Here is an 11,331-nt window from a genome sequence, read left to right on the forward strand (position 1 = left end):
TTTAACGACCTTCATTCTGATCTAGACAATTAGATAAGTGCTTGTTAAACAGCAAGAACCCCGATGTCCCTCAAGATGTTCTATTGTAATAAAGCTGTCAGTACCGTAGAACCTTCTTAGTAAACAAGTAATTCTTAAAAATTAAATATTTTTTGCATTTTGAAAATATTTCAATCCAGAAAATGAAAATCTTCATATGGGAGGCCAGTAGATAGACTAATGGTTACATTGCTGGACCACATGGCCAACCATATTTCGAGATTCGGACCTGGAGGCTTAAAAATCATGCCAGGTGTGTGTGCATGTGTGCCCAAATGCCCAGGAGGAGAATAGAGAAGGGATTGTTGCATAGCCATCCCCCTGGCGGGGATGGGGGCGGAGAGGAAGATGACTGTAGTGTAACCATCCCCTGGAGGTGGGGGGATGATTTCTCACTTTCCTTCTATCTCTGTCTCTGGCAATCACACATGCCCTTTAGCAAAAGCCTCTAAACAAATTTAAATCTTCATATTGTATATGTCTTTCCTACTGTAATTTCAGAGGGACAGAGACAAGAATCATAAGGAAAGTATACGGCCCCAAAAGGCAGAAATTTATCTGCATAAGTGCAGTTTAGAAAAGCCTTGTACAGGGCCGGCAGGTGGTGTGGTGGTTAAGGCAACTGGACTCCCACATGGCTTACTGCGGTTCAAGTCCTGGACCTGGTAGCTTGCTTTCTCACTTTCCTTCTCTCTCACTGTCTCTCTCTGGTCAATTTCAAAAACAAATAAAAATATAACATAATGATAATAAAATTAAATAAAAATTAATTCTTAAAAAAAATTTAAAAAAGAAAGAAAAGCCTTGTACAGAGGTGGGATTTAAAATAATTTTGGATGACAGGTTTCCATTACAAGCAAAATATGTTATATTTTTTGTTCCATTCTGAAGTAAGGATTGTGAGAACTGATACGATTTTAAAGCTTAAGAACCATTTCTCTCTAATGATATGACTCTCAAAAGAAAGTCTTTTTTAAACCACTCAGATTTCTACCTCTCTCTTCTATTCCAGATGCCAATATACACACCCACCTTTACTCCACCCCACCTTCCAGCCACCTCCCCTGTAGTGAAGCTGTTATTACTGGAATGTGCTATAATCCTTGAGTTGGCTGGAGTGGGGAAAAAAAAGGGTTTAGAAGCAAGGGGGGATCACATGTGTAGGCCTAAAATTCATTTTTAAAAAACCTTATTTCCAAAGTAGACTACACGTAAATTGTATTTCTGTGGCTGTTGTCAAAGCATTGTGTTACCTGTAAATGTTAAGAACAGTACACATTATTTGTATAATGTAGTTCTGGCATTTCTTCATATGTTCATATACCAGAAATCTCAAAATTTAGACCTGGGTTTCTACTCCTGGGGTCCCTCTCACTTTGCCTCTGAGAGGTCCATGTTAGAATCATTTATCTATTTCCAAGAAGTGAAGTAATCATAAGCCAAAATAATGGGCACGGGGCGGGGGGGGGGGTGTTTTTTTGACGCTCACATTAATTAAACTCTCATGAGTTTTGTTTTTGTGCTTGTTTAATATAAAGATATAATTTAAAATATTCTATTTCTGGTCAGGGCCAGCAGGTGGTGTGGTGTTTAAGGCGCTGAACTCCCCCATGGCTGACCAAGGTTTGAGTTCCAGACCTGACTGCCTGCTTTCTCACTCTCCCTCTCTCACTGTCTCTCTGTCTCTCTTTCTGGTTAAATTAAATAATAATCATCTTAATAAATAAAATTCAGTAACTAATTATTTTTTTAAAAGATAGTCTATTTCTGGAATGTGTGGTAGCAAAATATAAGAAAAGGCTCGAATTGCTAGCTGTGTGACTTCAAATTCTGACAACCTGTCTGGGCTTCTATTGCCTCAACTATACCATAAAAGGGGCATCTATCAGCTAGTCCTGCCAAAGTACTTACAGCTTTCAAATCTATTTTGACAATGATTGCAGAAGCATGAAAAATTATGTTTAATAATATAAAATTTTAACAATTTTGAAAAAACAAAGGAACCTCAAATAAAATTCTTAAAACATTCAGAAAGACCTCCTAACTGTAGTGTGTCATGAAAACTGTCTCTTTGACTTGGCTGTCATTTGCTTCAAATAATGCCTGAGCCACAGGAAAACTATTTTAACACTCTGAGAAGATTAAATAGTTAATCCACTGGAAAACCAAGTTGAATCCACAAAGCGCCTTTCCAGAGAGAAGCACTGAAAATAACAGCAAACAAATTTGTGTTATTTTGAATAAAATCATTCTAATGAGGTAAGCAAGCACAGGTGCTCATGCACAGACAGACTCCAAATAGTCATGGAGGGGCCAGCTGGTGGCATGGGGTTAAGGCACTGGATACCACATGGCCAACTCTGAGGTACAAGTCCTGGACCTGGCAGCTTGAAAAACATACCCAGGCATGTGTGTGTGCCCAAAATCTCAAGAAAATAATGGAGGAAAAGGGACTGCGCCATAGCCAACACCCTCCCCCCACCTCAGAGGGGTGATTACTCACTTTCCCTCTCTTTCTCTCTCTGTCTCTCTCTGGCCAGAGTATGTCTCTTATGGCAAAATCTTATTTAAAAAAAAAAGAAAAAAAAGTTCATGGAGAGACAGCTCCAAAGTATAGTGGTAAAATAAGACCAGCCGAATCCCACATGGAGACCACAGGCAGTCTGAAACATGCTGGGCACCCATGTGAGTGCCCAGGACCTATATGACAGACTGGATGACTGAAGGAAGGAGGAAGAGGAAGAGGATGGCAGCATAACCAGTTCTCTCCTCTCTCTCTCTCTCTCTCTCTCTCTCTCTCTCTCTCTCTCTCTTTCTCTCTCGTGCACATGCCTACATGTACATGTTCCATGATAAATAATAGGAAAGAATAGTATAAGTTCATGGAAAAATGAATTAAAGCACAACTTTATTTTGTCACAAAAAAAATCAAAAACCATCCATAGTTTTTTCATAATATAGATTTTTTTGTGGACTTTTTTTTTTTTTAATCTCAGAGATGTGTGCACTTGTGAGAGAGAGAGAGAAAAAGAGAGAGACAGAAGGAGAAAGCACCTGCCACTGGTGCAGCAATCCTCTCTCCATTTCCCATCCTGCTGGGATTTTGAGTATGTGGGCACATACCGCCAACATGTTTTTCAAGGCATCAGGGATGGGATTTTAACCAGAATTCAAAGTAGACCATGCGGAATCTAATTCCCTTACCCACTAGGCTATGGGCCAGCCCTCCATGGACTTTTCGAAGGCCCTATTATTAGCACACAATTACATACTATTATCTGGCATGCATTCTCATTGATATGTGTTCCTTCCGAATCTGAAACTTAGATACGTCAGGTCACACCTGTTTTTTGTCAGAAAACAGACATTTATATAAGTCAGTCTCAAAAATGGGTTGTAGCACACCTTGTGAGAAAACTACCATGATAACGAATATTTCAGATCCTTTTTGGAGAAGAAATTGATGAGAATTCGAAGATTGGGCAAATTATGGTATTAACTGCCAAGATAATTTCTGCTTTAATGGCTTCACTAAACTGGAATTTCTAGTGCATCATTCACTACCCCATAATTATGCACCAAAATATTAACCAATTAGCAGGTATGATGGCAAGAGTTCAAGGGGTAGTAATAATTAGATATGAAACCTGAACTTCCATGGAGTTCCAAATAACAACCAGACCCACATGCCTTATAACTTAATAAACCATATCTGAAGAGAAAGGACCAACTCATATTTCGTAAATGAAATAATTTCACTGACTCGCAATTTATATCATCTGCTAGCTCATTAGTCTCATTGAAAGTCTCCTTCCTTTCTTTCCATTACTTCTTGATCCAAAAACATATAAGTAGGACACTGTGTTATATCAAGCAGAATACGATGTAAGTAATATGCTCCTCATACAGAGGTGTTAGAGTTCAATTTTGTTTGAAAAATATCCTGGAGGAATATTTAAACTAAAAAAATTCTATTGAAAAATCAAAACTCAATTGCAACAATTCTCTTTTATTTCTCGTTTGTGTCATTGCTTCTATCATATGTTAGTTTTGACATATGTTGTGCATTTCAAGAGCCTCATACTGCTAGGTCTAAGCTCCATTCAGAGCAAAAACTGTATATTGTATGCATTTTGGTAGGAAACTATCTAGCACACAGAAAATACTTAATAAATATTTGTTGCATGGAAAAGAAATAAAATATCAGGCATGAGATAAACATCTATTTCCATAAAATAAGTGTTTCCCAGAGGTCTTGCTTATCTACCCATACATCTTCTAAATATTAAATTATTTCAAATTATTTACCTCACATGTATACTGTTTCAGTTGTATTACATTGAAATTAGCAAGTGGATGTTTTTAAGTGTTTGGAAATACTTTGTTTTTTAAGGTTTTTGTCATAGGGCATATGCACCCACCAAAGAGAGATAGTGAGAGAGAAAGTGAAAAATTGTCCCCCCTCCCCCGCCCCCAAGGATGGCCACACCACAATCCCTTCTCCTCCTGGAATTTTGGGCATGTCCACATACATGCTCAGCATAATTTTCAACTCATCAGGTCTGGGATTCAAACTACAGTTGGCCCTGTGGGAGTCCAGCACCTTAACCACCTTAACCACCTTGCTACCTGCTGGCCCCAATATGTTGTTTTGCCTTTTCTTTTCTCTCTCTCTTTTTTTTTTTTTTTTTTTTTTTTTTTTTTTTCCCGCGGCTTTTTTTTTTAGAGGTGCCGTGAGCTCACCAGAAAGACAGAGACAGAAAGTGAAAAACCACCCACGGGGGGGGCATGAGCATGCCTCAATCTCTTCTCCATTCTCCTGCCAGAATTTTGGGCATGCACGCACACACACTGGGCATAAGTTTTAAGCTGCCAGGTTCGAGGAGCAAACTGTAGTGGACTACATGAGGGTCCAGCATTGTAACCATTGCGTCATCTGCTGTCCCCCAATATGTTTAAGGATGCAGAAATAGACATCAGAAACCTGAGTTTGAGTACCAATTTTGGCACTTAGCTGAAAATCCTTGGACAACTCACCTAGTGTCTTTAAGACTAAAAAATAGAAATAATAATTTCTGTCAAATTACCTCATAGGACTTTAATGTAGATAAAGTGATTGTTCTTTTTTTTTTTTTTTTTTTTTTAAGTATATCTATTTTGTTCATCAGTGAGAGAGAGAGAGAAGGAAAGAGGAAGGGAGAGAAAGTACCCCCAGTACGGTCCTGACATGGTAGTCCACCTTCAGCCAGTCTGGATCGCGGGTACATGTGCCTGGTGTTCTCATGGGGGTCTCTGGACTTGCATCAGGAACATTCCCATGTAGAATTGCTTCAAAGAGCACTGCATTACTGCTACTTCACCACTCATCCCAAATAGTATTCCTTTGTATTATAATCTAAATGGGAAAGAGACAGCCTTGGTGTTTCTTCTATGTCTATTGGATAGTGGTGCTATATAATTTAAAAATGTAAGATAGTAACAAGAGTACCTAAAGTAAATATATTATGGAAAAAGCCAAGTTTGAAATGTGAAAACAGGTCCTTCCCATCAATACAGAGGCATCATTGCTGCCAATATTTTGACCATTATTAATGACAACAATGCACATCACATTTAACAGACTGCATACACAAAGTTTCTGTAAACCCTAGTACCTTTAAGTGGCTGGCTCAGCATAGTGAATAAAAAAAGTGCAGGGGGGCCAGCAGGTGGCATGGCGGTTAAGGCGCTGGACACTCTCACATGAGTGACCACCATTCATTCACATCCCAGCCCTGGTGGCTTGTTTTCTCACTTTCCCTCTCTCTGTGTTTCTCTCTAGTCAAATTAAAATGGATGAATGAATAAACAGAATTAAAATAAATAATTCTATTTTTTTAAAAATGTACAAAGGTCACATTGCAAATCAGTGTCAGCAACAGACCTAAAACTGAACTTTCAACAGTCCAACTGGCACTTAAGTCTGCTCAGTAATGTCACTTGAAAGTGTTTTAATAAGGTGAATACACAGTAAACTAAAATACAAACTACACAAGATTACACATTAGTCCAAACTGCCAAGGACATGTACAGTTCTCTGCCAAAGTCAAGCAAAGAAATCTTAGTTCACACAGACAATGACATGAAAACACAATGGTCCTTTTTGTAGCTCCCATTTTCAGCAAGCCTTTGACATATTTTGCAAGCTAAAGTTCTGGAAAAGGGAAAAGTTTCAAATGTGTTATATTGGCATTCAGAGATGGGAAAGAGAAAAGAACACATAATGCCTTAGTTTTAGAATTCAAAAAATGTCTAATTGATTTAATAATTTTGAGTTAACAAAACAGTTGAATTCCATATACGTAAATAATAAGAATAGAATATACAATATACTTCGTTGTTCATTTTTGTTGATGTCTATCTAAACCATCTGTTCAAATTACCACATTTTCTAGGAAATCAGCTGCCATGTTGAATTTACAAATTCATAATCAGTACCTTTCTGACCCCTATGCACCTTGAGGGAAATCAAGTGTTGCTGTTAAATCACATCTTATGTGTGTGTTTAAGAGAGAGACAGAGAGATGTGTTAAAAGCAGATAAACAAAGGACCAGGAGATGATGTAATGGTTACATCACTGGACTCCCCCATCTGACCAGGATTAGAGTTCCAGACCCAGCAGCTAGAAACACGCAGCCACGTATGTGTGTGCGTCCAAAATCCGAAGAGGAGAGTGGAGGAGAAGGGATTACAGCAGGGCCTGTGGGGTGATTTCTTGTTTTCTGTCTCTTCTGTCTCCCTGTCTCTCTAGCAAGTACACATACCCTATCACAAAAATCCCTCTTTTTTTAAAAAAAAAGCAGGTAACCAATATTTTGGTGGATCTTGATCTAATGGTGTGGTTAGTTTATAATGACGGTGGCTATAAACAATTTTTGTTTTGTCTTGTTTTGTTTTTCATTGCCAGAGGGGATGTATACTTGCTAAGGGTGACAGTGGGGGGCCATCAGGACATGGCCACATCGAAACCCATTCTCTTCTATCTCCCCATCCTGTTGGGATTTCAAGTATGTGCCCATGTGCTTCAGTAGCTTCTGGGGCCAGGATTCAAACCATGGTCAGCCATGTGGAATCTGCTTCCTTAGCCACTAGGCTATAGGGCCAGGCCTATGCATGGTTTTACTCTGTTTCTTCCTTACATTTTTAAATTATATAGCACCACTATCCAATATGAACCACATAGGCACTAAACTCTTTAAGCTTGAGTTGACACACAGTTTTAAGGAAAAATAAACAAAATCAATTTTAATATTTTATTTAGCCCAATGTAATCCAAATGTTATTTCAATATGTAATCAACATAAAGATATTTACATTCTTTTCAGAAAAAGTACTTTCATTCAAATGTACATATTCATTTACAGTATGTGTCAATTCAAATGCTAAATTTTCATCAAATACTTTTTCAGTATTTGGATTTCATAAATTTTACAGCTGAAAAAAATAGATCCATTTAATAAAGTCCCACATAACTAAGTTATTCAAGGCACACTTAAAAGTTTGCAGTAACTAGATCAACAACTAGTATAAGACAGTGAGAAAGAATGTGAGAAATAACCCCACAGAGGGATGGCCATGCCACAATTCTTTCTCCTCCAATCTCCTGGAAATGTGGGCACACAGGCACAAGTGCCCAGTGTGATTTTCAAGCCACCAGGTCCAGGACTCAAACCATGGTCAGCCATGTGGGAGTCCATCCAGTGCCTTAAACACCATACCACCTGCTGGCCCCAACAACCAGTTTTTAAATTTAAATGAATTAAAATTAAACAAATTTTAAAATTTACTTCCTGAGTAGCTTTAATCATAACTCAAGTGCTCAACAGCCATATGGGTTGTCTAGCAGGGCTGTTAGCTTTTTTTTTTTTTTTTTTAGGGGTTTTTGCTATAGGGGGGGGGCACCTCCCCCAGAGAGACAGAGAGACAGAAAGAGAGAAATCACCCCCAAGGGGAGATGGCCACACCGCAATCCCTTCTGCTCCATTCTCCTCTTGGGAACTTGGGCATGCATGTACACATGCCCAGCATAAGTTTAAGCCACTGGGTCCGGGACTCAAACCACGGTTGACTACATGGAAGTTCAGCAACATAGCCATTACTCTAACTGCTGGTCCCAGGGCTGTCACCTTTATCCCCATCTATCCGGGATACACTGTAGAACATCTCAAATGTACTCTGCCAGAAGACTCTTTTGAAAATAAAATCTCAAGAGTTCTCCCTAAATAAGAAACATCCTGTTTGAACTTTTTTCCGCAAAACCTTTTTTGAGCAATTTACAATACAAACCCACAGAACTAAGTTATTCAAGGCACATTTGAATAACTTTAACACACTGAGAAGCCTCTGCATCTAATAAAACACAGGCACCTCTAGGACACGTCACCCATTTACACAGTAGAGCCTATTGCCCATTGCTACTTGATTCATTGCAGAAAACCAGGTCAAATGCCTCTATTTTTGTATAGACACAGAATTTTGTGCTGATTTATTTATACTGTGGATGACGCTTTGCCACAAACTGAAGGGTGGGGTCAGAGGACACTAGAAAGATTCAGAAATCGGAGGAAAGGTTTCAGCTGGTTGAAGTTTAGGTTTTCTCCCTCTCTCTCTCTTTTAGGTTATCTTAATTTCCTTTGGGGGTGCACCTCCAACAGGGTCTTTACACAATCTCCCCACCACCACCACCAACCCTACAGTCAGCATATCACAGCATAATCCATGTCTTAAAGACCCAGAACGCGAGGTGGGAGCCTTCTCAGATGGTCTCCAGCAGGTCTTCTCTTTCTGAGCTCTATCTTTTTTAGTAATGGTGAAGGATACAGAGCATCAAAGCCATTCATTTGCCATTGAATTAGTACAGGAACAGAAAGAAGCACCTGACATCAAGCTATGTAAAACTTTGCAAAGCATCTCCTTACCTCTCACCTACATAGGGTTAATGATTAAGGGCTGGACTGAACAGTCAAGCTGTCTGAGTTGGAGCCTTGTTCCTGCCAATTGTGACCAGTTTAACTTTGGGTGATTTACTTAATCTTTCTGTGCCTCGTCTGTAAGTTACCATAATAACGACGGGACCTAGGACATAGATTGTTGTGAGGAATAAATGAGATTTTATTCCTGATACAAAACATCTTAACCCATAGCATTGACCCTGGAACATGATATATGTCCTACAATTATTACTGTTTTTAGCTCAGGAAAACAGAGATGGAGATAAGTGTTCGATAAATATTTGTTACAAATTAAAAATACATCCCCAAGCACTTTATAAATACCAACGTGCTACGTAAACATAAGCTGTTTTTGTTCTTTACAGGTTCGGAGAGTATCTCAGTTCAGAATATAATGTACTTAATAAAAATATTCTCCAATTTCACCAAATGGGACCTTCACAAGATGGCTTAGGAAATTCTGTTAAAGCTTTTATAAAGACTTTCCCCCAAAATCAGACCCATAGACATTCACTTAAAGAACTCAAGTGGCCCAGCCCTGTAGTGCAGGTGGTAGCAAACTACACTGCAGTGCTATTGTAGAAGCCACAAAGCCACCATGAGTTGGGTGGGTCAGACCTGAAATATCCATACAGGCTTTCTCAAGATTCTGATGAGTGGGGGCTGAACAAAGGATTACTGAGCGAAGAGATTCTGCTGAGGGTGCTTCTCTCTCTGTCTCTCTTGTGCACATACGCCCACTCTCGATGATGAATACGGTAAAAACAAACTTTAAAGAAAAGTGCTACCAAACATTCCAAAGTCATATATGTTATTTATCCATTGGCACTTTAGTTATCCATGGCTCTCCTTGCTTTCGAGAAAGTGCCAGATCTAACAGAAAGGAAAATAAATTGCCCTTTGGTGTTCTAGAGAATTCACACATAAAAATCTTCAATGTCTAAAAATCGTTTTTCTCACAGTAAAATTGTTTTCATTAGTATCCGATGCTCCTTCTGTACCTTTCTTGGTCAGATCTGCTAACTAAACTCTTACTGGATTTCTTGTTTTTTCCTTCCCCTTCCTTTGCTCTGGTGCAGTCATTAATAGCACCAAAAGGCCAAAAGAAAGATAGCAGTTTCAAGAAACGAACTCATCAAACGATGTGGAGAAGGAGCCTTAGACCTATCAAGATGGCCAAATTAAAACTTCAAAAGCTTATAACCAGTGATTTTAAACAGTCGTTAAACTGTCAGCTCCATGGAGGGTAATTTCTTCCTCTGTAAAATGAGGAAATAAAAAAAAAAATCTTTAAAATTCATTTTATCTTTTAAGGAGATTGTAGATACAAAGTATACAAACAGCTATTTCTATGCCTAACCAAGATTTGTCACTCAAATAATAGAAATGCTTACATGATAAGATTCTTAAGCTGATTTTCCAGAAGGATGATGAGTGGAACATTTTTAATGATTTCTAATTTCTTGGAGGGCAGCTTATTTTTATAATCCTTTAAGGAGGAATAGAAAGAAATGAATTAACAGTAGGCCATCGGAGCTGTTGAAAGCTACGCACTCACTCTGCCGTGAATGCTTCATTAATTTTTCAAACAGTGGGATGATGTTGCAATTTTCCATAAGCAACTGTTGGCGCTTTCCTGCTTGATATGTATCGAAACAGCCTAAATAACATTGGATACGCGTGTATCTACCCTTGCCAGAATACAATGGTGATGTATCTAGTGTTTCAAAATTCACACCCAGACATGTATACTGTTACTGTTCGATTGTATCCACTTCGCTTAACCTCGGGGTGTCTACCCCTCCGCTAGCTAGGGCATTCCTCCTTCTATAGGTAGAGCCCCAGGGAGACCTGGACCTGAGCGTGATTCCTGAGACCAGAGGTATCCCCTCTCCCCGTTCCCGCTCGTGCACCCCTAGTTCCGCGGACGCTCAAGAGGCGCCTTCGCCCAGACTTCTCGCACCCGAGTGGGCTCGCCAGCGCTGTCAGTCGGGCGCTTTGTCTGCGCCTCGGGAGGCCGGAGCCGCGCGGACACGTATGACAGACACTAACAGAGGACACCGCAGCCCGGCGCGGAGGCAGCTCCCCGGCACAGCCGCACAGGCGATGGCCCAACCTGAGGCGACGGTTCCCGGGGCCGGCCCCGCAGGGGCGGACGGCCACAGCTGGTCCCCACAGAGCGTTCGAGACGCCCGCAGGGACCTGGCGCCGCGCAGACGCCGGCCACCTGCAAGCGCCGCCCGAGCGAGGGCCGCGGGGTCTCCCGCGAGCACCTGGTTGCGCGCCAGGCCGGCGGCGACC

At 40.2% G+C, this 11,331-nt stretch overlaps 1 protein-coding gene across 1 annotated transcript in view; it reads right to left on the bottom strand.

The window, feature by feature from the left end:
* Nucleotides 1-10,646, bottom strand: part of KIF21A (kinesin family member 21A) — a 161,056-nt gene extending 150,410 nt beyond the window's left edge. Inside the window, exons 1-2 of the mRNA XM_027768117.1 lie at nt 10,581-10,646; nt 10,425-10,519 (exon numbers count right to left, since the gene is read on the bottom strand). Coding sequence (XP_027623918.1) covers nt 10,425-10,519; nt 10,581-10,646 — 161 coding nt within the window. The remainder of the gene's footprint in view (nt 1-10,424; nt 10,520-10,580) is intronic.
* Between the last annotated feature and the right edge of the window lie 685 nt (nt 10,647-11,331).

This window comes from Tupaia chinensis, unplaced genomic scaffold, assembly GCF_000334495.1.
Source record: "Tupaia chinensis unplaced genomic scaffold, TupChi_1.0 Scaffold145519_1, whole genome shotgun sequence".
NCBI classification, from domain to species: Eukaryota; Metazoa; Chordata; class Mammalia; order Scandentia; family Tupaiidae; genus Tupaia; species Tupaia belangeri.